Consider the following 24,654-nt stretch of genomic DNA (forward strand, 5'->3'; position numbering starts at 1 on the left):
CAGTCCCAGGCCAGGAATCGAACCTGCATCATTAGATCCAAAAACAAGGATTTTTATCTGGTAAAGGGTTGCCAATAGGGCAAGCTAAGACTCTAAGTGTGTATTAATTAGAAGAAGGCACAAGGTGAATGGCTTTTTCTTTTCTCCTTTGATTGATCAAGACCTACAAGCTACCTCAAGACTGTTCTACAGAGATGTCGACGGCTCTACCCGTGCCCATCCGTAAGAAGAGTGGAGGTCCAGATACTAAACAATATGAGAACAATGAAACAGTGTCTAGCTTTGAAGGAGTGCGACAATGGCTTATCAAAAACTGCAAGAAAGTGAGATTACCAGTCCTGTGTGTGTGTGTGTTATTATAGTTAGTCCCTGCAGCACACACAAGCGGAGCCACCTACCAACAAACAGTTAGCTGCACTCACCTTCACAATGCTCCAGTTTCAAGAGGTACCGGTATTTTAATTATAAAATTAAATCTGTAGTGTTAGAGGAAGCATAACGGTCATAACTTTAGTTCTGTTAGTCTAATCGTACCTTAATTTTATGATTTTTTGAAAGCTTAAAACGAGCCCGTTTAGATGGTATCTTAAAATCCCAAGTTTATTTTTAGCCTGTTTTTGACAAAATACCTCGAAAATGATAAATATAGACTTGAGGTTGGAGCATACCATCTGAAAGAGCTCTGACCTTCAGAACTCTAAAGAGCCGACTCTAGTAATTTCAAAATGCAGAGGACCTGCCTACATGTACATGTATACGTAACTAATGCACCGCTACCTTTAGTAGAGTGTCGTTGTCGTACCATCATGTATGAGATTCACTGGTCTAATTATAGGGCTCACACACTATCAATATTCCAGCACTTCTATTTGAATATTAAAAATGTATAATAATGTCTCTCACTGTTCCCTCCACCACAGGATGCGTTCGGTAGGCAAGTGGTGAAACCCGCTCTCACCAAGATTCCAGTACGGCTATTTGAGGATCTCCAACCAGGGGGTGCTCTGTCTACCATCATGGCCACTGCCTTCAGGGTGAAATCGGAACAGAACTGGAGACGATTCGACTTTCATTCCCCTTCCAGAATGGATCGTGGACTTGAGCTGTTTATGAATATACGCAAAGATTTAGCTCAGGTACATGTATGTGTGCATGGGACCTTTCAAAATTGTAACTTGCCCCCTGCATAGGCGAGGCACTGGGAACCCCCCAGGGTGTTCCTGGACTCGTCTGTAGCGGACACTCAACGTCTATTGGAGGTAGTCAAGAGGCATCAGGTATTACCAATAGTGTGTCAATTAAATTAACAGCATTCAATATCTACTCGTAATCTTGTCTTTAGGGCGTTGTTGTGGAGAGAGTGGAGGAGGCTAGTCATGTGGTGTACCCAGCCCCGCCTCCTAGTCCCCCTGAGGAGGAGTATCTCCGCCCACTCGATGTACGAGGGAAGGCAGTCCTCGTTCATTGGTGGTACTTCCCAGATAGGTATAAAAGTCTGAACTTTTAAGTAGTTGGCCGATATATTTTTTAAAACTTTTTGTGTTTGTACAGCTATGATACAATTGTTCCTATTGCCGATGTGGTCATGGCAACCCCTGAAGCCCCACCCCCTTCTCCCAAGCAGTGGTTGGTCTCGGCTCAGTGGCTCTCGGACACGGATCACTTCAATGAATGGATGAACGAGGAGGACTATGAACTCATTCCTCAGGTAAGTCCCGGGAACCAGCTGCCCTCAATCCACACCCTCCATTATGTGTTATTGCTACTACAGTGTTTAAGACGACGCTCTAAATATACGACATTTGGATATTTTTCCAGATAATTATAGCACTAATTTGTTTTGGCATAGTTTTGCAAATCATGAGAGTCGCTTTAAAGCGAATAAATACGATAACCCACAGTTTGTGTAATATTAAACTTTATGTGCTCATGCAGGGTGGGCAGTTGCAACTGATGGCCCCTCACCTTGGTATCACACGGAGGACCTTCATCAAGACTCCGGCACAGACAGACGACACGCTATCACAGGACACTCCAGAGGGAGGTACGTACACTTCCATAACCCCTTCATCTCTATAGTCACTCACCCCACCCACCCTCTACCCCCCACACACACACCCACCACCATCTACCCTCCCACACACCCTCCTCCCACACACCCACCCACCCTCTACCCCCCACACACATGTATCAGGTCGTAAAGACAGAGGTGCACGCAAGAGACAGCGTCAACCATCACCCTCCCCGCCCGCACCAACACAGAAGAGACCACGGAAAAGGTAATAATTTCTGGTACATGTAGCTAGCTATCTTTTTTGAGAGCCCGTAATTTGTGTTCAGATTGTCCTATTACAAAACAATTTGTATCTCTTGGGATCACCTTTCAATGGTGTGTTTAGATGCAAGTTCTGTCTAAATCCAGGCTATACATGTACATGTACATTCTTTACCCCCCACAGAGCGAGCACTCTCAAACTGTACATGTACATTCTTTACCCCCCCACAGAGCGAGCACTCTCAAGCTATACATGTACATTCTTTACCCCCCACAGAGCGAGCACTCGTCGCTCTGGAGCGAGACTGCGTAGTACTAGCGAAGCATCTGAGGAAGACTTTACGAAGCATCTCCCCACACCCTCACAGCCTCTCACCGTCACAGAGGTCACGCACCCACCATCCACACCTGGTACGCCCTTCCCATTACACTAGAGGTCACGCACCCACCACCCACACCTTCCATTACACTAGAGGCCACACTATATGGCTTGGTCCACCACTCGTAACTCATTTCTTGGGCCGATTATTACGCTACATTGTGTTCCCTCCAGGTGGTGACGACATCATAGAGCTTCGGTCACCTCATGTACAGACCACACCCACTCCACAACCACCCCCTCCAGTCAGCAGGCCCTTCAGTGAGTTGAATGTTTAATAATTATGTTGTGTATGTACGGTACCTGAAATTAACTCGTTTGATGGGTTTTTTAGACTGTTAATTCATTTTTATCAGAGCACAAATTGAAAGTGTACATGTTTTCGCCTCAAAACAGTGCAAATAGAAATTCAGTAGAGCAGTAGCAAATATTTATATTTAAGTATGGTTAATATTGCCCCCCCCTCCCCTCAGATCCTGTCCCTCCCTCCAAGAACCCCGAGGAGGCGGCCACCCCTCAGACCCACCACATTGTCATTCCCAGTTACTCGTCTTGGTTCGACTACCACAGTGTCCACACCATTGAGAAGCGCTCTCTACCTGAGTTCTTCAGTGGAAAGAACAGATCAAAGACGCCCGAAATGTAAGTCATGTAATGAAACCAGCTGTAATAATTATCGTATACCGTATAGCGCGAAATTTTCGAGGCACTTATATTTCGTGGATTGGCCTCTAAAAACCATTTCGTTGCACAATGTTCGCGGAATAGCTGCTTACCGGAAGCCACGCCTTTAAATCTTTGCATGATAGCAGGTAATTCTAATTAAAGAACACTTTTTGTGGACTTAATTTTCGTGTAGAATTCTAACCCACGAAATCCGCGAAAATTAAGCCCCTCGAAAATTTCGCGCTATACGGTATATATACAAATCCATTCGTATTGTATAATTAATTCCAACAATAACTTTCCCCTTATTTCAATACCAACATTTCTTTATGACGTTAATGCTGGTGATCACATGACTCTCACATGACTCTCACATGACTTACCCCACCCCCCACAGCTACCTGGCCTATCGTAACTTCATGGTGGACAGTTTCCGGCTGAATCCCTCCGAGTATCTGTCAGTGACAGCGTGTAGGCGTAACCTGGCCGGAGACGTTGGGGCCATTCTGCGCGTGCATGGCTTCCTTGAACAATGGGGTCTTGTCAACTATCATATCGAGGGGCATAGTCAAATGATGGGCCCGCCCACTACAGCGCACTTTAATGTACAGGTGTGTCTATCATGTGGTTAGTGTCATCTCTGTCAGTGTGTAGTCCGCTAGGGCCTTCGTACATTAACCCTGTTCAAACTGTACTAACCTAGCCGTAGTTTTTAGTGTGTGTAGTTGTGTGTGTTTCAAGGGAACACCCTCCAGCAGCCCCGCCAGTGGGCTCTCTTTATATTCTCACTAACTCTACTCAGCCACTGAACAGTTCTGAATAATGTAACACGTTTAGTGTTCCTCCTACTGTAGGTTGATACTCCAATGGGTGTGCAGCCCCTACCCTCTGCTAATAACAAAGGTCAAAGTCCAGCTCAGAAGTCAGCCACAGATCAACTGGTGCAACTTCCTGAAAAAGAAGGCAATAAAGAAAGAAATCCACTAGAGAACGTTGGGTGAGTTGTCTGTTGATTTGAGTGCTCGGTGTTTTTTCTCCAAATGGATCCTAAGCGTGTTTTGTATTAAATCTCAAATTTGGAACGGACTATAACTTCTCCTTTTCGATATTGTTTGTCGAAAACAGGCCCAAAATAGACTTTTGATTTTAAGACACTCATTGTAAACTTTCAGTGATTGGACCAACGAAACTAAAGTTATGGCTGTTCAAAGATGCTTCATTTAACCCTGGGTCCACTGCATTTTTAGTATTAGTAGTACATGTAGTTGGGATGATTGCTTTCATATCCCAAATATCCCCCCCCCTCAGGCTGCGTACTGACATGTACAGTGCAGCTGACAAAGAGGGCAATGTTACCACCAAGAAGCCATGGACACCACAGGAGACCCTACTGTTACTAGAGGTACACCACTCCAGCGTACAATTGTATACAATGCAGGACGTGTAGTGAAGCTTAGTATGCGCTTTACACACATCCCATAAACTAGATGGTGCCATTCAATACCAGTGTTTATACCGGTCCCCCCCCCCCCCCAGGGCCTGGAGATGTGCCGTGATGACTGGAATAAGGTGGCTATCCACGTGGGAACTCGTACACAGGACGAATGCATCCTGCACTTCCTCAAGCTGCCCATTGAAGATCCATACCTCGAGGAAAACAAAGAGTCACTAGGTGGGTAGAGACTCTTGTACCTTTATGTCTTTTTAGTATGACATTGAATTTGCTGCAAATCCGCTGATTACAATGTAGTATCCCAAAGTAAATTTTGAGCCTATTAATGTTAAAGTATGAAGTAATTAAGGCTACCTGAAAATTGTTACATTGCATTCTGTATCGTGTGTATAGTTTGGACACACACACACACACACACACACACACACACACACACACACACACACACACACACACACACACACACACACACACCCCCCCCCCCCACACACACACACACACACACACACACACACACACACACACACACACACACACACACACACACACAGGTCCCCTGGCTCACCAGCCAATACCATTCTCCCAACAAGGCAACCCTGTTATGTCCACGGTGGCGTTCCTTGCCTCAGTGGTGGATCCTCGTATTGCTGCAGCTGCTGCCAAGGCCGCTCTCGGTGAGGTCATGTGATCCTTAACTACTGTATTTATATATTTCCTACAGCTGAGTTTGTGGCACTGAAAGACGAGCTTCCTGACAAGACTAGGAATACCACACCCACTGAGCAAAAGACCACACCCACCGTAGAGAAAGTCGCACCCAAGGAGGAAAAGACCACACCCACTGGTGACAAGACCACACCCACTGAGGAGACTCCCAAGGCCCGCGAAGATAATGGTTCTCCTGTAGAGAAAAAACCCAAAGACGTTGTTGAACCAGTGAGTGGGAAATCACTCTTTTTTTGTTTTTATTATTCTCACTTGTAGATGGACGAAGATAAGCTGCCATTGTCATCCTCAGAGCCACCGCCACCTCAGCCATCTGGAGAGGGTCAAAGTTCATCTAGTGAGGGGGTAGGCAATGTAAGCACAGCTGCAGCAGCTGCCCTGGCCTCTGCTGCCGTTAAGGCCAAGGTGAGGGAGTACTGATGGGCATGGTACTCTGTACAGTCACATGTACAGTATGTGCCTGCATACGTGCACTTCACAGTATGTACAGCCAGTAAGCTTCTATCACACTTAATACCCTAATAAATATGACACACGAGAAATTAAATTATTCACCATTGTTTATTTTGCATACATTTTAGTCTGTAGTCTCGCAAAATGTAATTATTTGTGTCTCCTTTTTTTATACTATTCTTGTAACTGTTTGTCGTTTGTCTCTCTCCCCAGCACTTGGCAAATGTTGAGGAACGTAAGATCAAGAGTCTTGTAGCCTTGCTAGTGGAGACACAAATGAAGAAGCTCGAGATCAAACTAAAGCACTTCGAGGAGCTGGAGGCCATCATGGACCGGGAGAGAGAGAGTGTGAGTGGGTGTTTGTAGTAGTGATGTCATCTGTGATGTCATGGTTGAAGCCGTGTACAGGTATCCTCATTCCTTACCCGCATCCCCTGTAGTCTATAAGGTATCTTTGTGCCATACCCACACCAGTCTATAAGGTATCTTTGTGCCATACTCACCAGTCTATAAGGTATCTTTGTGCCATACCCACACCAGTCTATAAGGTATCTTTGTGCCATACCCACACCAGTCTATAAGGTATCCAGTAGTCTATACGGTATCTTTGTGCCATATCCACACCCCCTGCAGTCTATAAGGTATCTTTGTGCCATATCCTCACCCCCTGTAGTCTATAAGGTATCTTTGTGCCATATCCTCACCCCCTGTAGTCCATATGGTATCTTTGTGCCATATCCGCACCCCCTGTAGTCTATAAGGTATCTTTGTGCCATACATGTACATCAGGACATACCTGTATAGTACGTGTGTGAGACTTGTAGTTTTGTGTACTGTAATGTAGCATTGACAAACAACACAGCTGTAATCAGTATAATTATTGTCCCCTTTATGGGAAGCACCTAGATAGGGCTACCTTTTGTGCAACCCTTTCCATGCATGTACGTATATATACATGTATATATATGCATGGATAAAATTATTTCAATTCCAAAAAAATTCCCCTCTCTCTGCAGTTAGAGTTGCAGCGTCAGCAGTTACTTAGCGACCGTCAGCAGTTCCAACGAGACCAGGTGAAGGCAGCTGAGATGAGGTCATTGCAGAGCCCCACTCTGGCCCCCCAGACCCCACTACAGCTACCCCCCGTGCTCAGACCTCCCCCAAAGAGCATACCCCCTGCAGAGCCTATTCCTATCTTGTCTGATAACGCCCCCTCCACAACTGGCACAGGCACAGAGGAGTCTGACGGTGTTGCCATGGAGACTACACCTAGTGAGCCCATTACCATGGAAACAGCCCCACCAGAGAAGTCTGAGGAATCAAACGCTAAGGGTGAGTAAAAGTTGAGTAAAAGTTGATTTGCATGTTACATGTAATTTTGGATTGAAACATATCATTTGAAAGGTCTCTTTCTAAGCTTTCAGAAAATTAGGAAATTTTTGACATTGGATGAACGGTACTCAAGTTAATGGCTGTTGAAAGATGTTCCCCCTCCACAATTTAATCAATGGTTCAGGGACTCTTTCAGCTGCAATAACTTGAATTCTGTGGATCCAATGTCAAAAATTTTATGATTTTCTGAAAGCTCAGAAAAAGACCTTTCAAACGGTGTCATCAAACTTTGTGTTTGAGAGATAAAAGTATTTGCCAATTTGGCGATACCATGGATTATAGCCCATGGTCCGAGGCCGAAAAATGTCAAATTTAGGCTCCTAAGAAGTTTTGGATTGAAACATATTATTTGAAAGGTCTCTTTCTAAGCTTTAAGAAAATTAGAATATTTTTGACATTGGATGAACGGTACTCAAGTTAATGGCTGTTGAAAGATGTTCCCCCTCCACAATTTAATCAATGGTTCGGGGACTCTTTCAGCTGCAATAACTTGAATTCTGTGGATCCAATGTCAAAAATTTTCTGATTTTCTGAAAGCTCAGAAAAAGACCTTTCAAACGGTGTCATCAAACTTTGTGTTTGAGAGATAAAAGTATTTGCCAATTTGGCGATACCATGGATTATATATAGCCCATGGTCCGAGGCCGAAAAATGTCAAATTTAGGCTCCTAAGAAGTTTTGGATTGAAACATATTATTTGAAAGGTCTCTTTCTAAGCTTTAAGAAAATTAGAATATTTTTGACATTGGATGAACGGTACTCAAGTTAATGGCTGTTGAAAGATGTTCCCCCTCCACAATTTAATCAATGGTTCGGGGACTCTTTCAGCTGCAATAACTTGTGGATCCAATGTCAAAAATTTTATGATTTTCTGAAAGCTCAGAAAAAGACCTTTCAAATGGTGTCATCAAACTTTGAGATAAAAGTATTTGCCAATTTGGCTATACCATGGATCCATGGTCCGAGGCCGAAAAATGTCTACAATAATTATAAGTCTATTTGTGTTGAGTTAGAAGTTATGTAGTCAATTTAGGCTTTTGACGTTGAAAAGTATATAATTTATTTTATATGTACGCCAGGGACTTATACATGTACATGTTTTATATGAAAAATGCTAACTTTTAGCTGGTTGGAGTTTATTATCTTTATACTTCATAAATCCAATAATTATGGTATATGAATTTTTTAAATTGACAAGGCCAAACTCAACTTTGTGTGTGTGTGTGTGCAAACGTGTGTTTGAGCCCTTCTTCTTTTCAGTGCCTGTAAATGAGGATTCACCACCGATTGATACAAAGGATGCTGAGGTGGTACCCCCCACGGAGACAAAAGAGGTACCCCCCATTGAGACAAAAGCGGTAACCCCCACGGAGACAAAAGAGGTAACCCCCACGGAGACAAAGGGGGAGGAGGAAGATGTTGTACCCCCCACTGAGCCTAGCAACGTGGAGACGATTCCCCCCACTGAGACAGAGGGGGAAATTGTACCCCCCACAGACGTTGTCGAGCAGTCTGAGACACAGGAGGAGGGAGGCAATAAAGAGCCTCAAGAGGTTCCGGTAGAGGAGTCCAGTGAGGTCAAGCAGCCAGAAGTAACTGTGGATGAGGGCAACAAAGAGAAGGAGGAAGAAGAACCAATGGACACTGGTGATGGTATGCAATGTGTTGTATTTAGTACCACACTTACCTCTCATTTAGCAGGTGAAGGTGACACAGCTGCTGATGACCGTCATCCTTCCAAGGAGCAGTCTGTTCAGGAGGTACATTTAAGTGTACACTCTGTGTGTGTATGCCCTAGTTCAGAGGAGGTCGCACGAATTACTGTGCATTGATGTCATTGCGGTCACGTGATAACGCCCAGGCCAAATACACTAGCACTTGTAGTGATTCGTGCACGTATATCAGACTCCTCTAGCCCTAGTTTATTTGTGTGTGTGTTTGCATTGCATTGCTCTGATTTTGACTTTTTGATTGACTTGTTTTTTTACAGGGCATGTCTGATACAGTAGCTGTGGTGCCCCCTACCGAAGAGGAACAATAACGCTAGTAGTAATCATTCACTGTATGTACATGAATCTTGATTTGGAACATTGTTAGGCTATTATCTCTAGCTGGAATTTTTCTCTAGCTGGAATTTTCTTTCTTTTACACTTGATTCCATTTAATTATCAACAAATTTGGACTGCCTGAAATGTGGGAGAAAATCAGCAATTTGATATTCATAGATCAATTAAAATTCTCCCTCGGGGTAAAGCCGCGGCCTTAAATTCTCAGGAATCAGTTAACGATCTTTACCTATAAATGATTTTAACTATATACCACACTCAACATGACTACACTAAAAGTACTGGATCTGAACGTATGGTAAGACTCAGACTGTGCCATTCACATTATAGCATATATACCTGATATACCATCCCCCTTACCTATATATAGGGGCATCCATTATCTGGCCAAGCGGATCAGAGAGAGGCTGGGGTTCATTGCTGAGGAAATCAAACAGTATGACATTGTTGGCCTACAGGAGGTATGGGCTACCAAACTAGTGAAGGACACAGATACAGATATTATTTATACAGATATTGATATTTAGTGAAATAATTTGGTCTCTTTTTGTAGGTATGGAGCAGACAAGATTACGCTTTTCTTGTGGAAAAATTGCACCTTTGCTTCCCGTATTCTCATCACACGCACAGGTTGGTATACCTCAATATCTTGTCCTGTACATAATTACCCCCCCCCACACACACACACACACACGTACAGAGGAATCATTGGCAGTGGACTGTGTGTGTTCTCTCGCTACCCCATCGTCACTGTGTGTGCTCACAGGTTCACTATCAATGGCAGTCTGCCAGAGATTAAAGACGGAGAGATCTTTACGGGGAAGAGCATCTTGTTGTGTCGTATTCACACCTCAGCCGGTGACATTGCCTTCTACAATACACACGTACGTAAACTAGAGTATATAATCATTATATTATCAGCTCAGGATAATCAGTTTATCTTTACTGATGTAACACATCACTATGTATCATTGTTTTCTTACACAATGTACTGTACTCTACTTTAATTTCTCAGACTAACCCCAAAAATCGCGATTCTCAACTGCTTGAGGTCTACCAATTTGTGGAGGCCACTCGTGGACCCTTGCCTGTTATCCTAGTGGGTGACTTCAACACAAAGCCCACACACCTGGCCTACTCTATCCTCACTAAATGCCTCAGGCTACAGGACGTGTTCCAGGATGACCCAGTGGACACTTGCGATCTGAAGTCTAATATTTTCACCGAGTCTCACATGACCCCAAAGAGGATTGATTTCGTTCTCTTCTCCCCTTGTGCAGCACTAGAGCTTAAGGTGAGGATTGTTGATGCTGCCATCATTCAAATTCAAATTCAGTGTGTTACTCCATCTAATTCCAGGACCATCGTCTGGCACTGTCTGGTCCGATTCCAGGAAAGCCATTCCCATTCTCAGATCATGAGGGAGTGGAGGCCGTGTTCCTGCTCAAAGACAAACCAGTGATTCCACTCAGCCCCAAACTGTCAGGTGTGTTATCAATAATTATTGTGGTTTACTTATAATAGTCAACACGTTGTGTAGCCTTTGCTTAATTGTTTGTTTAACTTTAAATTAGCTGCTGCTTTATATTGCAAACCGAAAGTTTCAACACTGTCACATGTTTCCCAACATGCACACAGCAGTCAGACTATCTGCTTGCTATTATCTCACCATACTGTAAACCAGAAGTTTGTTATACCAAAACAGTAGATATAGATACTAAGGTTGGATTACGATAATAAATTAGCATCGTTTCCATTCCTAGGCTGAGTCAGTAATTGTATGTTGGACAGCCTGATCCCACCCACCCACACACACACACACACACACACACACACAGATGAAGCCATTCAGGTATTCAACGAGATATCTGAGAGGTTGGAAGCAAAGAAAAAGAAATTGTTGACGAACACTTTCCGTGTTTTGTCATCATTTGCCATCACCTTTATCCTCTGCCTGCTAGTCATCTTCACTGCTTGTAACCACACCCTCTTTTTGACGCTGGCATCCGTCAACCTCCACTGGCTGACCACTTCCTGTGTGGGTGTGGTCTGTGCAGGGGGTGTGGTCTATGTGGTGCATCGGTTCTACACTATACGAATACTCAACTATCTCGAGGCTAACCTCTGTGAACTCAGGACACTGTTTGAAAATCAGAACTATCTGAGAAGGTCATAAACTATTTATTAGTTGCTGATAAATTTGCAGGTTTCCATTATTACCATAATAATTATAATTATCATATTTCTGCATGTATTTGTATTTATAATATTTATCAGTGCAATGTTGATTAATATTTCACAGAGAGAATTGGATTAAAAAAAGAATCAGGCAATTAAATTAAACACCGTAGACACTACATAACAACAACAACTATAATAGAGGGCGTTCATTTATTGAAGAGCAAGTCAAAATGCTTGATGAGTAGCAGGGTGAACGAGTTAATCTCTCCCAAACTGGACAAATTAGCTGTCTCGCTGGAGGACCAGGCCAGGTTAGGGCCGAACACTATGGCCAGGTTCATCTCGGTCATCTTGTTGAGCTCTTGGTTCGCTGCCACCTATAGAAAATAGATTAGCAAGGGCATCAATCAAAGCAGCTGTAAACACACATGTATTTAATTTACAAACAATTCTAAATAATGAGAAATGGTCCCCTAGACAACAAGTTAGAACCACTACATCATCAGCAAAAAATTCATTATTAGAGACTTTTTTGGGGAAGTATAGCAGTATTATTGGGGACTACATTGAATACACAAGTTCGCGAACCCCGGGCGACGCCCCTACTTTGTACATGAAAGAGGGGAGGGTTGTGCTAGCCAATACAATACACACCTCAAAGTAGCCATGAATACTTGACTACTTGTATGCTCTCCCCTCTAACTCTTTCAATGCATCAACTCTTCCAATGCACACACAGAAACCCTCTAGTTCTCTTTGAACAGGCAGTGTGGGAGCCGCCACTCCCCTTTGGTTGCTAGGGATTATATAATTATATTATGGGCTCACCTTTGATAGGAACTCCATGATGTATCTGAGCACAATGTAGTTGGTTTCAGGGAGAAAACTGAGCACTTTCTGAATGATCTCCAGTCTATTCTCTTCAGATTTGCCTGCACGCAGATGAGGGGGAGGGGGAGGGGTCAATACTTAGCAAATACTGTAGTACTACAATAAAGAGTAGATAGAGCTAAAATACAAGTATCGTACAGGTTTTTGCGATTATATGTTAGCAAATTAAGCCATTAAGCACTTGCAAAGTTCGCATGCATTAATTTTGAAGCTTGCAAAACATTGTAGTACTACGGTACTTGGTTATACAGTAGCTGCACAGCAATGTACACTATCACACGCACATCTAAACGTGAGAAATGCACAGTAACACCACAGAAACAACTACTGAACACTGGGGAAGATTCAAAAACAGTTAACTCAACAAAACGTGAGAAATGCACAGTAACACCACAGAAACAACTACTGAACACTGGGGAAGATTCAAAAACAGTTAACTCAACAGTCAATGATATGCATGTAGTAATAAAAATTACAGCAACTGCTGAAACAAGATTGGTCCAAACAATACCTATAGAAACATTACATCATGCCTTGCATACACTGAGACTCCACACTACACACACCACACACCACACACCACCACACCACACCACACCACACCACACCACACACCACACACCACACACCACACACCACACACCACACACCACACACCATAGTGACTGCACATACAAAGAGAGCTTGCCTCTAATCTCGACAATGCTAGCATAGGCCCGGAAGGTTAGTAGTGGTTCTGGCAGCTCCCTCAAGAATAGCTTCATGAGCACAGCGGAGAGATGACAGTCTCCTAGCTCAGACAAGTCCACTTTATCTCCTCTGTTGAACATGTCCTTGACCTTGTGGAGGGTGGAGTTGTTAGGAGCTCGTCGGAAGATACCCATCACGTCCATACCTGTGTGTGTGTGTGTGTGTGATGGGTGTGGTGTGTGGAGGAGGCATATCATTATTATACTGTGTGTAACTGAGCACGAGCCGGGGGATGACTAGACAATGAAATTGCACGATTAGTTGCATCATAACTGTTTAGTTATGTCTAAGAGGTGCTTATTTTTGTCTAGAGGTGGTTAGTACCAACCACCACCACCACACATCACTGCATGTACAGTAAACACAGGATCTTAAAATAGTTTCAGGTAAATTCATCCCATTCAGACAGTGTTGAAGCTATACTGCTACTCACCCTTCTCCTCCATACTGCCATTGTACTGTACACACACACTCACCTTTCTCCTCTATAGCATGCACACACATCTTGAGCACGGGAGGTACTGGGTCTCCATTGTATCTGACCCGCAGATCATCCAGTGGCACTCCAAACTGTTGAGTGTCCAGCGGAGGAGGAGGAGAGTTAACCGCACTCACTGGAACGTGGAATACTGAGCGAGACTCTAGCTTAGTCACATCTCTGATGGGCGTGGTCAACGTGAGGTCATAACTACAAGGGGGGGAGGACAATAATAACAGAGATGTGATCATTTATAATCTTAAACTTAGTATTTTTATAAGTAATTCTATTCTTTTTATTCTTTTAAGTAACTTGAATCAAAGCTCAATTTTCCAGCAACCATTATTTGTACAGCCTTGTGTAGACTACACTACAGTACATTAGAGTACCGTTTGACTTCATCAGGCACGTCGATCTGGTCGAGGTAGAGCACTGGTCGCAGCTCATCTAGTCGGTTGATGTACACCAATTTTTGACCAAATTTGTAGCTAATGAGTGGCTTTAAGATGTAGTAGAAGACCCGGATGAAGTTGGTTGGATGAACTATGTAGAACCTTTTTATATTCTTCTTGTACCTGTGAGAAAGCGGCATATAAATTTATACAAGTCACAGTAGATACACGTACGTATCTAGTAAAGGTTACACACACACACGCACGTACATGTACATGTACACACACACCCACACACACGCATCTACACCCACGCACACACGTACATCTACACACACACACACAACGGTTCCTGTTAAATTACACCGATTCCTTCCCGTACTCTGTACACAAACTCGGACAGCTAGAAATACATCTAAGTGTCTTTTTAAACATGCTTGCACATATATAGAAAGTTTAAATTGACAAGCCTTTCACTAGGATAACAGATATCATATACAGTGGCTGGCCTCACTTTCTGTCCATCCCCTGATAGACTTGTTTGAGCCAACCTAGACTGGGTTTGTTAGAACTAGAGAAGCCATTGTGGAAGTAAATGACAGTGTAGTCCTGCTCCACATACTGTTCCAGAGTGTGGAAGATATACCTGCAGTACAGGACGGGGGGGAGGGGAGTAAATTAATTTACATGACTGTGCAGGGGTGGATCCAGGAATTTGATAAGGGGGACAAACATTTTTCTAAAAAAGGGGTCAACTGTTTTTCAATGCTCTACAGTGCAGTTCTAAGGTGATAGTCAGGATCTATTTTTGTGTTTCCTGCATGACTCATTGAGAATTCTCAGTCCCCTAGTTCTCACTATTACAGTGTTATACTTGTTTATAGGGTGACAGAGCAGGAAAATACACAGGTCAAGGAAATGTGAGTGGTATTCACACTGTAGTAAAACACTGCATAATATTAGTGATGCAGTGGAATGTTTCCGACTATGTGGTATGCACAATTGAAAGGAAAAGGGAGTTTCATATTTAATGAGGAAGCACATGCACTCTTGTTTCCAATACCCTCATTTTCCCCCCACTATCACTCACTCTAACAGTCTCTGATGGTTGATGAGGTAAGAGTCTGGTAGCCGACAAGCAGAGAACACAATGACCATACGACCGTCCCGATCACTCCCGCCAACAGACACAATGTTGTATTTCTCGATCAGTTTGAATTCAGGTCTCGGTTGAAGTGTTTGTGCTCTCTCCTCTCGTGTGATCTCACGTAGTCTGGCAACAGCTGACAAACCTGCACAGTATAGGCAGATAGTCATACAGTACTTAGTAGTGTATCCAATTAATTTTTGCCAATAATTATGCAAGCATGCTTGATAATTTGCATGTACAACAATGTGTTTGGTGTATGTGGTACAATTCATACGTGTTTGGTACAACAGGACAATGCCATTATAACTATAGCTATTGTCTTTCTAACAACCTACAATCATTTGAACACGCATGCATAATTAAACTGACTAGTCTCGTTCCCAGGCCGATTTTTCTTTACTATAACGTATAGAGAAAAGTTGGGCCAGGGAGCGAGGCTATAAACGGACCTGGCACTTGCTCTGAAGCGGTGAAGCCTCTAGCTGCCTCCATACCTGTACAGTGAGACACAGCTGAAACCTCACCGCACACACACACACAGCCTTATTGAGGGTAAACAAGTTGGTCTCTGGTGCTACAAATATAGCTATGGAATTCTTTGAGCAATGGCTTCTATCATTAAAAAAAATTTCTTTTAGGTATTATTACCACAACCAAGTGAAACCTCACTGTAGAGTTTAACAAGCAGTTGCTATGACTTGTATATCTCAAGATTCAATTAAAGCAGCACATAAAGCAACTAAGCGTAAACCCTTTTCACCTCAATCGAAATGCAAACCTTTTATCCAACCACTACGGTGTACACAGTGGGACCACAGTACACAGTGGGACCACACGTACACGTAGGTCAATTAGTGTAGTATTTTTTCTACATTTTAATTTCAAGTAGTAAGGTGAAATGGGTTAATGGTGATTCTATCCACACTGTCATACATAGACCTGGCTTCATGGTCTCCTCCAGCTGGGGGCCCTGGTCGCTAACGTCCACTCCGTTCACTCGGGCCTTGTACACTGGTCGCTTGCTCCTCTCCACCCCCGGCCGTCTTATGAGCCCCTGTGTCCTCTTGAAGGGCTCTCCGTGGGGAGGAGGCTCCGCGTAATCTTCCCATTCAACGCCTTCTAGGAACATGGACCCTCTCTGGGTTTTAGCACGCTGTTTACATGTAGCGTCATCTGGGGAAATAAAGAAGGAAAAAATGTAACCAGTGGGATAAAAACTATAAATTTTTTTGCAGGCACGTAGACATTTGATACTAACATAATTAAGCACTCTAATTGGCTCTAATTGGCTACTACAAGTACGAGATGACACAGAATCAGTTCTGGGTACGTGTACACACACTTGTTTATTCTACACCCCAAATACATACTTCACTAGGGACAGTACGGTTGGGGTATAATTATATATATTTGTCACACTACACTTTCTTGGTATAAAGTCGATACTTTCAGTTACCATAACGTTGCATAACATGTAAATTACGGGAACCATGGAAACTCACCAACAGTAACGAATTCCTTTGGTACCCGCCCACTTTCTTTCGTCTGCATAACTGTCACGATGTAATGTTGTCGATCTAACGTTTCTTCGTCAATACGAAGACTGTCACCTGCATTGTGCGTCAACGGTTTTATTCTACTTTTGCATGTGAACGGTTGCATTCCATATACTACTACTATACTACCAACAAATACACAGTAATGGACAATGCTTTGGTATGTATGCATGGCTAGGTGACCTTTACACAAACACAGATACAAAGAAAGGGGATTCAAAACGGTTGAAGCTATACTAATTTCGGATGGCCGTCAGATATAACATTTGGGTTCGAAACTACGCCACCGGAACTTGTATATTATGTGGTCTCCTACTAGGTACTTGACTAGCCTCACCTTTCTTTATAAGGACCTCATCAGCTTCCATGGGAATATAATCGGCAGAGGCCACTCCAGTTAGTTCAGAGAAGGCAGGGTCAAAGTTTGGGTCAATAATGTCAAATACCTCTGCATCACTGGCTAGATCCAACAGAGCAACGCGGTCTTCCACTGGTGAGGCAGCCATGGCCGGCTACTAGTAGAAGGCTAGCTAGTTAGCTCAAATTGAATTGCAAAGTAGAGAAACAAACGGACGGCCAGTTTGGAGACCACGCCCCACAAGGAAGGGGTGTGGCACCTCACACCACCTTTATAAATACAGTGGGAATTCCCCAAGGAAATTATTAACACAACTTGCAACTTAATTAACTCTACCCAGAGTAGACCAGTTTCCTTACGACAACTTGACGTCTCGATCTACTGGCCACCACATTGCTCTACAGAGATGACTCACCCCCCCTGACAGTTCCTGAGAACCCTATGAGATCATAAATTAGTCCCCAAAGGCTAAACCACTGACTGCTTTGTCACTCTGAGATCATCCACCCCAAACAACTATTGCTCAATCGTGGCCAATTGCAACACTACATTAAAGCATTAGTTGCAGTAGCAGTTGCAGTATTCTCAATCTCAATCAAAAGCTACCTCAAGTATCTCTAAGGATAAAAGTAAGACTCCATTGTACTCCTGTATCTAGTCTGTGTATATGTATAATTATTTAGAATTATTGTATACTGAGCTATAAGTTTATATTAGTGCTGGAAAAGCATTGCTATAGTGATGTACGTAAGGTTAGCTGTGACGTATGCTTTTCTCTTTAACTAGAATTTGCATCTTAGGGTACACCACCTTTTACTAGCCATATAAACTTCAGCTTCAATGTTTACTGTTCACTGTTTGATACACAACACGCACAGTTTCAGAATGAGCCATCGAGTGTCATCACTATTACCCAGAGGAGTGGATTCCTTCAGCACTGACTCGAGAGCTAGCACTCCTGGATACAGCACATTCAGCACTATCTCTGAAGTCTCTTTATCGGTTCCTCCAGAATTGTACATTCAAAATGTTATAGTGGACATAAATGCAGTGAGGGGTTCTGGTTCTTATGGCTCTGTGTACGTTGGGAGCTGGCATCATTCGAAAATTGCTGCTAAGAAACTTCACCAGATTTTCTTTGATCATCTTGTGACACCTGAGTCTAAGACGGGAATCTTACGAAGCTTTGCACGGGAGACAAACATGTTGATTAAACTAAAGCACCCAAATATTGTCCAGTTTTACGGCCTCTACTCGAGCAGATCTGGCAGCTATGAACTGAACTCTGATACTTACCTCATACAAGAGCTCATGCATTGTGCATTGGATGATCGTATTCGACAGTCCCCTCCACTAACGCTTCGAAATGTTGTCAACCTGGCTCTCGACGTGGCTGGCGGTTTGCGGTATCTTCACGAGCGACCAGACCCTATCATACACCGAGACCTTGCCTCTAAGAATATCTTACTCTCTTCAACGGGGGTTGCTAAGATTGCTGATCTGGGTGTGGCCAAGATTTTAGACGAGACACAGACACCTCAGAGTCGACTGCCCGGGACTGAACTGTATATGCCACCAGAGGTTAAAATTGCGGGTATGGCTTACGACACAAAAGTAGACATTTATTCTTTTGGTGTGGTCATCTTGGAGATGGCAATCGGACGAGATTCTAAAGCTAATGAAGCGTTTCGAGTTAGCCCCAACAATTCTATTGTTCTTACTCCGGAAATTGAACGAAGGAAACAAGATTTCGATACCCTTGGTCATCATCCGTTAAGAGATGTCATTTTGAACTGTTTATCAAGAAGAGATGATCGACCTACGGCTAAAGCTGTTGCTGAGCAACTCACAATCCTTTGTGCATCAAAAGTTTACCTTGCTTGTCCTTTGGTACCTGTCATCATCGTCACTACTTCTTCAAGCAATGAAAAATCAAATCTAAAACTTCTAGAGGATAAAGTTAAAACTCTGGAGATGGAAAAGGAACAACTGCAGAACAAGCTACTCGCACAACACCGGTGCAGTGCAGAGCAACACCTGGATGCATTAATGGCCGAAAATGTTCATTTACAGTCCCAAATCTCACAGCTGATAACGGAAGGTCCAAAAAGTTTGCCAGAGCTGCCATCCATTGCCTACTCTAAAACGAAATCATTGCTCGACTCTGAAGCCAGTCTAAGTGTCGACCAACTCCACACACTGTCAGAACTTAGTTTGTCCTCAAAGGCTGATTCTTCAGAACTAAAAAAACTCAAGAAAGAAGTGGAAAAGTACAAGACTGCATGTGTTGAGATGGATAAGAAATTGAAAGAAGCTCGATTGGAACTACAGAAGTACAACGGACGTAGTGATCTGGGTTTTAGACAAGAGCTGGATCTATTGAGGTCCGAGTGTCGACAGTTGCAGAGCCAATTGGACTTTACTAACAGGGAGAAAGGCTACCTGCAAAGCCAGCTTAGTGCAGCTATGCACTCTCATAGATACTGATAATGTAATAGATGTAACACTTGTGTATTGCATTAATTGCTGATTCATGCATGATGCTGGTATGTATTCGTGCTTGTTGTTCTTGTGTATATAGTATGGTCATGCAATTTGTTAAAATGTCATAGCTGTATTAATTTTAACTAAATTCCTGTACAATTAATTTGTTCTTGAACCTACCATAGACACAACATTGATTAATTAACAGGGGAAGTGGTGGTGTAGTTGAGCATCTTTCCAGCAGCCATATAACTTTAGTACTGTTGATCAACCAAAAATCTTCAATTTTCTGTGTTTTAATTTATATCGGACCCATAGTTTGTCATTTTTCGGCCTTGAACCTTATAGTATTTTAATTTTGGTCGAATTGGCAAATTCTGTCACATTGATGGCACCATAATTATGCTAGCTTTCAGAAAATCGTTGAAATTGTATCCACGGAATTCAAATTATGACGGCTGAAAGAGTCTGACTTCATTAATTACACATGCAGCCTTATATAATAATATACAATCCCCTGTACATTACTGTACTATAGAAGTCATCATACAGTCTGTTCAATACTTAACAGTATATAGGATAACATAAAATAATTATTTGTTGACTTAATTCACGTTCATGACAAAATTCATGTTATATAAACACTGAAACTACTTTCGTAGAGAAGGGGATAAATTTACCGTATGAATATAATATAAGATGCTACCTAAGCACACAGCTAATTGTACGTGTACACACTAGTCTTAATCATGCATGTCTCTTTAGTATTGGACAATCCCACTGTGTATAGATAATTATATCGAGTTACAAAGCTATCAAAAAGCTATAATAAAATGCAATCCCCTAACTATAGAGGCTATACATGCACTGGCCGACTTACGAAATAGTAGTTGCAGTGTCTATTGTTTTTAATACCATCTGATGTTACTTCTCATACAAAAATGTGAACAACAGTTTACACATCACACACATGTACCGACTTATTAAGTAGTTGCAGTGTCTGTTGTTTTTAATACCACCTGATGTTACTTCTCACACAAAAATGTGTAATTGAAACAAATGCACGTACATGTACCGACTTACGAAATAGTTGCAGTGTCTGTTGTTTTTAATACCACCTGATGTTACTTCTCACACAAAAATGTGTAATTGAAACAAATGCACGTACATGTACCGACTTACGAAATAGTTGCAGTGTCTGTTGTTTTTACTAATGTTAATTCTCATACAATTTACTAACAACAGTTAATTTGCACGTACATGTAGTATGACAAAACCAACACACACACATACAATATTTATACCTGTTGTATAAAGCAATTAATAAAACAAATCTACAAACTACTAAAGTAATATCTTATTACCATTAGCAACACAAAGAAACAAACAAACACGTGCACACAATTACAAATATGTCAAAGAAAGTCCCACACCCACACCACACCACACCACACACACCCACACCACACCACACACACTCACACCACACACACACTGAGTTCACGAGAGCACATAGCTGGCCTTACTGAACCGGACTGGCAGTCTCCTCCCTCGAGGTCCTCTCACTCTCTTACTGGTCAGGAGGGACGGGCCGCGGACAGCCTGTGGGTGAGAGAGAGTAGAGGTCTATCACATGACATATGAAATCTGGGACTACACAAAATTTATTGATATCGACCAAAACAAAGACTATAATTATATTATAACACGAAAAAATTTTCAAACTGAACTATCTGATGGACACTTACAGCTACAGAATGCTTTATACTGTACTGTCATAAAACTAACACCACTCACCTCAGTGAAGGAGGAAGGAGCTTCCAATGTCATTACTTGATTAGCCGCCGGTATCAAGTGTTTGGGTTTGGGGGCAATGAGAGGTGGTTTCCTCCTGGGCTGTGAGGGGGCGGATGTGGGCTGTGAGGGTGTGGAGGTGGGGGTGTCCTTGTTCATAGCCCGCCACTCCCATTGTGATATAAGTGTGCGGTGTGAGGAGGGGAGGAGAGCATCACTCGTTTCCTCATCACTAGACGACCAATCAGACGAGCCAGAATCATCCTTCTCAGTCACATGACTCATGGGTGGAATCTTGTCAGATGGAACATTCGACACTAGAGGTAATTCAATCTCTTTAGGTTCAGAGTCCTTAGGTTCAGGGTCCTTAGGTTCAAAGTACGCTGGTTTTGTTGTAAGGTCATGTGATACTTTAGGTTCCATCTGGCTGTACGGAGAGGTCATGTAGTCATGTGATTTCAAAGGTTCAGTTCCAAATGAGCTTGGTTTGAGCGGATCAAATGTCTTGAGGGAAGATGGTAGCAAATACGAAGGCTTGTCATGTGATAGATATCCTGACGTGCTATAGGTCGCCCCCAGAGAAGTGGAGGGGTAGGACGACAGACCACTAGAAGAGAGAAAGCTTGGTGTAGTTGACAGAGGCGAATACTAGGAGGAGAAAAAAGTGAATACAAAGTATATTAAAACATTTTTACTTACAGTGGAGCCGTAGGAAAGTCCATACGGTGCAGAGCTGACCACACCCATTTTAGGAGCACCCCCTCCAGAGGAAAGTTGGTCCTTCAGAGCTCTTATCTGTATAAACGAATAAAACACAAATAATAATTTTTAATCAATAAATCATCACATTGAATTAAAAAAATGTACGAAAATTAATGAACCTCTCTCTCCATGTCCTGTGCATGTTGCTCGGCAACCATTGCCCGTTCATCGGCCAACTGTAATAGCTGAGTGTGTACTTTACTAGAGACACTCTCTGTCCTCTCTCTGGCCACCTCCCCTACCCTCTCCAGGAGCATCCTCACCTCCGTCTGGGTCTGGAGCAGTTCAGCCTGTACCACTGTGTGCGTGGTGGTGTGGGCGTATGTGTGTGTGGAGCAGTTCAGCCTGTACCACTGTGTGTGTGGTGGTGTGGGCGTAAGTGTGTGTGTGGTGTGTACATGGGTATGTGTGGAGCAGTTCAGCCTGTACCACTGTGTGTGTGTGTGTGTGTGTGTGTGTGTGTGTGTGAGTGTGTGTGTGTGTGTGTGTGTGTGTGTGTGTGTGTGTGTGTGTGTGGTGTGTACGTGGGTGTGTATAGAGCAGTTCAGCCTGTATCATTGTGTGTGTGGTGTACGTGGGTGTGTGTGTGTGTGGGGAGGGGGGTCACTGCCTATTTCGGCAAAATACCATGGGCTATATATAATAGCCTTCAGAAAAACAAACTAGGCAACCTATTTTCGGGAGGCCATAACAACTTCACTAAAAAGCAATCGATATCAAAACTAAGATATGCAATCTGTAGCTCTTGACAAGCGCCGTATCATATGATCAATTATTACGCTCTGAAGCCTGAAGCCAACCAAGATGTTACACACACTATAATAATAACTCACATCCCAGTTTCTGTTCAGCCTCTCTGGCTCGCCCGTCTGCCAGTTTAGCCTGCAACATGTAGTCGATACCACTAGAGGGACGCAACAAAAGTAAGGACAAGGTGAACGAGGACGAGGGAACTCACCCTCTATTCATGAGTGAGATAGAGTTTTGTTCTTCCAATTTCCTCACCTAAGAGGACAAAAAGTTGCCAATATTGTGCCACTAAAGTACTACAAAACTCACCAATATTGATGTACCAGTGAGGCTGTCCTCTAGTTCCTTTATTCTTGCCTCCTTTTCTGCGAGCTGCCTGTTGGCATACATCAGCTCAGCCTAAACAATAAACTGACAGTTACAATAATACAAAATTAATATTCCTAATTGGCCCAAGATTTGACATGAAACGCATCAAAATTAAACTACAACAGCCCACCCCACACCATACACAATACATCCCACTCCACCCACTCCACATACACACGTACCTTAGCATCTCCGAGGTCATTCTCAAGCCTCATTCTAGTGGTCACCTCACACACATTTTTCTGGCGTAAATCGCTCAAATCTGATTGAATGATTTTGACGAGGTTATTGGCAACCATTCGCTGCGACTTATCTTCGTTTAGTTGCTTAACGAGAATTATGTGATCTGCTTTGAGCATGTTCAACTCTTCCACTTCCTTTGCCCGTCGTAAAACATCCAGACAATGCACCATCGTATTACAACCCACCTCTCTTAGTGGGCGGGGCTCTGCACTCGTAGCAGCGTCTACAAGTGGGTGTGGCTCTGTATTTGTATCAGCGTCTACAAGTGGGTGTGGCTCTGTACTCGTACCAGCATCTACAAGTGGGCGGGGCTTCATAGAGTTGCCAGTTGACACCATCTGAACCTCCGTACTTGCAATGACATCGTTGACAATTGGTCTCCTTGCGTCGGATGATAATAGTGTACCCATTGTAGGGTCTTTGGGTGAAGGTTCGTCTATAGTGGTGTCCATTGGATGTGCTCTACTAGTGACCTCTGTGAACCTTGTCTCGGCAGCACAAGCACGTGAGTAGGCCTGCTGACTCAGCAATTCTCCAACCATACATTCGGCCAAATACTGCAGAGAATTGTCTTGCGTTGCTATGACTTCATCACTTTGCTGCCGTGTGGTGTCTTGTGATACAACGGTTTCTATCGGCATATTTTCAGGGATGTATTGCACTCCTCTGGCTTCATCCTCTGGGGGGAGGGGCTGCTCTTGTACCTCAAATGTAGTTTGCTGTGCAATGAACTTGGCTTCTGCTGCTAATGCTTGAGACATCATCACCTGGTTGTTGAGCTCACAAACTAGGGACTGGGCCGTGTAGGGGTCAAATGGTCCATTTTCAGAGTTTGGTTGGTCATCAGTGGGTACCTCATCTTGCTCATTGAGATTGTCACTTTTAGTGAAGTTATTGAGATCTGATTGATAGTGGAGTCTCGCAAGCAGTGGCTCTGCTCTCTCTGTAGTTGTATAATGGGTCCATGCAACTGATGCAGCTTCAGATACAGAGTGTGCTAGGTACTTGTCCATTTTCACTTGTATTATAAAATTATAGTTAAATGAGATGGTAAAGATCGTCATAACACATTCACAAACGATCTTT

General features: G+C 43.1%; 5 protein-coding genes across 7 annotated transcripts; 3 read left to right on the forward strand and 2 right to left on the reverse strand.

Moving 5' to 3' along the window:
- Positions 1–89: 89 nt before the first annotated feature.
- On the forward strand, positions 90–9,526 carry LOC135343534 (SWI/SNF complex subunit SMARCC2-like). 2 transcript variants are annotated; one of them, XM_064540493.1, is made up of 23 exons: positions 90–323; positions 376–447; positions 921–1,136; positions 1,191–1,277; positions 1,343–1,485; positions 1,552–1,708; positions 1,936–2,044; positions 2,195–2,279; positions 2,553–2,686; positions 2,829–2,915; positions 3,128–3,296; positions 3,718–3,931; positions 4,175–4,317; positions 4,629–4,722; positions 4,857–4,992; positions 5,325–5,447; positions 5,495–5,709; positions 5,758–5,904; positions 6,166–6,300; positions 6,969–7,284; positions 8,605–8,997; positions 9,043–9,104; positions 9,335–9,526. In XM_064540493.1, the coding sequence occupies exons 1-23, from the start codon at positions 195–197 to the stop codon at positions 9,383–9,385; spliced, it is 3,417 nt and encodes a 1,138-aa protein (XP_064396563.1). In that variant the 5' UTR covers positions 90–194; the 3' UTR covers positions 9,386–9,526. The 2 variants fall into 2 exon arrangements, with proteins under 2 accessions (XP_064396563.1, XP_064396564.1); XM_064540494.1 differs by having other exon boundaries at positions 9,046–9,104.
- A 65-nt stretch (positions 9,527–9,591) lies between these two features.
- On the forward strand, positions 9,592–11,652 carry LOC135343540 (putative neutral sphingomyelinase). The gene is made up of 7 exons (XM_064540502.1): positions 9,592–9,708; positions 9,781–9,871; positions 9,964–10,040; positions 10,111–10,294; positions 10,426–10,704; positions 10,770–10,896; positions 11,249–11,652. The coding sequence occupies exons 1-7, from the start codon at positions 9,674–9,676 to the stop codon at positions 11,584–11,586; spliced, it is 1,131 nt and encodes a 376-aa protein (XP_064396572.1). The 5' UTR covers positions 9,592–9,673; the 3' UTR covers positions 11,587–11,652.
- A 27-nt stretch (positions 11,653–11,679) lies between these two features.
- LOC135343535 (rho GTPase-activating protein 8-like) lies at positions 11,680–17,412 on the reverse strand. 2 transcript variants are annotated; one of them, XM_064540496.1, is made up of 11 exons: positions 17,146–17,412; positions 16,755–16,862; positions 16,186–16,425; positions 15,702–15,746; positions 15,193–15,394; positions 14,617–14,748; positions 14,100–14,285; positions 13,709–13,920; positions 13,171–13,377; positions 12,420–12,523; positions 11,680–11,968 (listed from the first exon to the last, which is right to left on the reverse strand). In XM_064540496.1, the coding sequence occupies exons 1-11, from the start codon at positions 17,312–17,314 to the stop codon at positions 11,798–11,800; spliced, it is 1,776 nt and encodes a 591-aa protein (XP_064396566.1). In that variant the 5' UTR covers positions 17,315–17,412; the 3' UTR covers positions 11,680–11,797. The 2 variants fall into 2 exon arrangements, with proteins under 2 accessions (XP_064396566.1, XP_064396567.1); XM_064540497.1 differs by having other exon boundaries at positions 16,192–16,425; positions 17,146–17,408.
- A 48-nt stretch (positions 17,413–17,460) lies between these two features.
- LOC135343537 (probable serine/threonine-protein kinase kinY) lies at positions 17,461–19,830 on the forward strand. The gene is made up of 2 exons (XM_064540499.1): positions 17,461–17,795; positions 18,045–19,830. The coding sequence occupies exon 2, from the start codon at positions 18,052–18,054 to the stop codon at positions 19,651–19,653; it is 1,602 nt and encodes a 533-aa protein (XP_064396569.1). The 5' UTR covers positions 17,461–17,795; positions 18,045–18,051; the 3' UTR covers positions 19,654–19,830.
- A 1,050-nt stretch (positions 19,831–20,880) lies between these two features.
- Positions 20,881–24,632, reverse strand: LOC135343547 (uncharacterized). Its single transcript, XM_064540511.1, has 8 exons — positions 23,508–24,632; positions 23,266–23,355; positions 23,165–23,211; positions 23,040–23,110; positions 22,326–22,504; positions 22,144–22,239; positions 21,448–22,092; positions 20,881–21,252 (listed from the first exon to the last, which is right to left on the reverse strand). Exons 1-8 carry the CDS (start codon positions 24,630–24,632, stop codon positions 21,151–21,153), a joined length of 2,355 nt encoding a protein of 784 aa, XP_064396581.1. The 3' UTR covers positions 20,881–21,150.
- Between the last annotated feature and the right edge of the window lie 22 nt (positions 24,633–24,654).

This window comes from Halichondria panicea, chromosome 11 (genome assembly GCF_963675165.1).
Source record: "Halichondria panicea chromosome 11, odHalPani1.1, whole genome shotgun sequence".
NCBI classification, from domain to species: Eukaryota; Metazoa; Porifera; class Demospongiae; order Suberitida; family Halichondriidae; genus Halichondria; species Halichondria panicea.

Excerpts from the sequence above, each read along its gene's own strand:
- LOC135343547 (XM_064540511.1), bottom strand. The coding sequence starts at position 24,632 with ATGACGATCTTTACCATCTCATTTAACTATAATTTTATAATACAAGTG. Across the intron at positions 23,212-23,265 it reads TCACTGGTACATCAATATTG|GTGAGGAAATTGGAAGAACA; the intron begins GTGAGTTTTGTA and ends TTGTCCTCTTAG. Across the intron at positions 22,240-22,325 it reads CACAGGACATGGAGAGAGAG|ATAAGAGCTCTGAAGGACCA; the intron begins GTTCATTAATTT and ends TCGTTTATACAG.
- LOC135343534 (XM_064540493.1), top strand. The coding sequence starts at position 195 with ATGTCGACGGCTCTACCCGTGCCCATCCGTAAGAAGAGTGGAGGTCCA. Across the intron at positions 2,687-2,828 it reads GCACCCACCATCCACACCTG|GTGGTGACGACATCATAGAG; the intron begins GTACGCCCTTCC and ends TGTTCCCTCCAG. Across the intron at positions 3,297-3,717 it reads AGATCAAAGACGCCCGAAAT|CTACCTGGCCTATCGTAACT; the intron begins GTAAGTCATGTA and ends CACCCCCCACAG.
- LOC135343535 (XM_064540496.1), bottom strand. The coding sequence starts at position 17,314 with ATGGCTGCCTCACCAGTGGAAGACCGCGTTGCTCTGTTGGATCTAGCC. Across the intron at positions 16,863-17,145 it reads TGAGGTCCTTATAAAGAAAG|GTGACAGTCTTCGTATTGAC; the intron begins GTGAGGCTAGTC and ends CGCACAATGCAG. Across the intron at positions 15,395-15,701 it reads CGCTTCAGAGCAAGTGCCAG|GTTTGTCAGCTGTTGCCAGA; the intron begins GTCCGTTTATAG and ends TATACTGTGCAG.
- LOC135343540 (XM_064540502.1), top strand. The coding sequence starts at position 9,674 with ATGACTACACTAAAAGTACTGGATCTGAACGTATG. Across the intron at positions 9,872-9,963 it reads ACATTGTTGGCCTACAGGAG|GTATGGAGCAGACAAGATTA; the intron begins GTATGGGCTACC and ends CTCTTTTTGTAG. Across the intron at positions 10,041-10,110 it reads TATTCTCATCACACGCACAG|AGGAATCATTGGCAGTGGAC; the intron begins GTTGGTATACCT and ends ACACACGTACAG.
- LOC135343537 (XM_064540499.1), top strand. The coding sequence starts at position 18,052 with ATGAGCCATCGAGTGTCATCACTATTACCCAGAGGAGTGGATTCCTTC.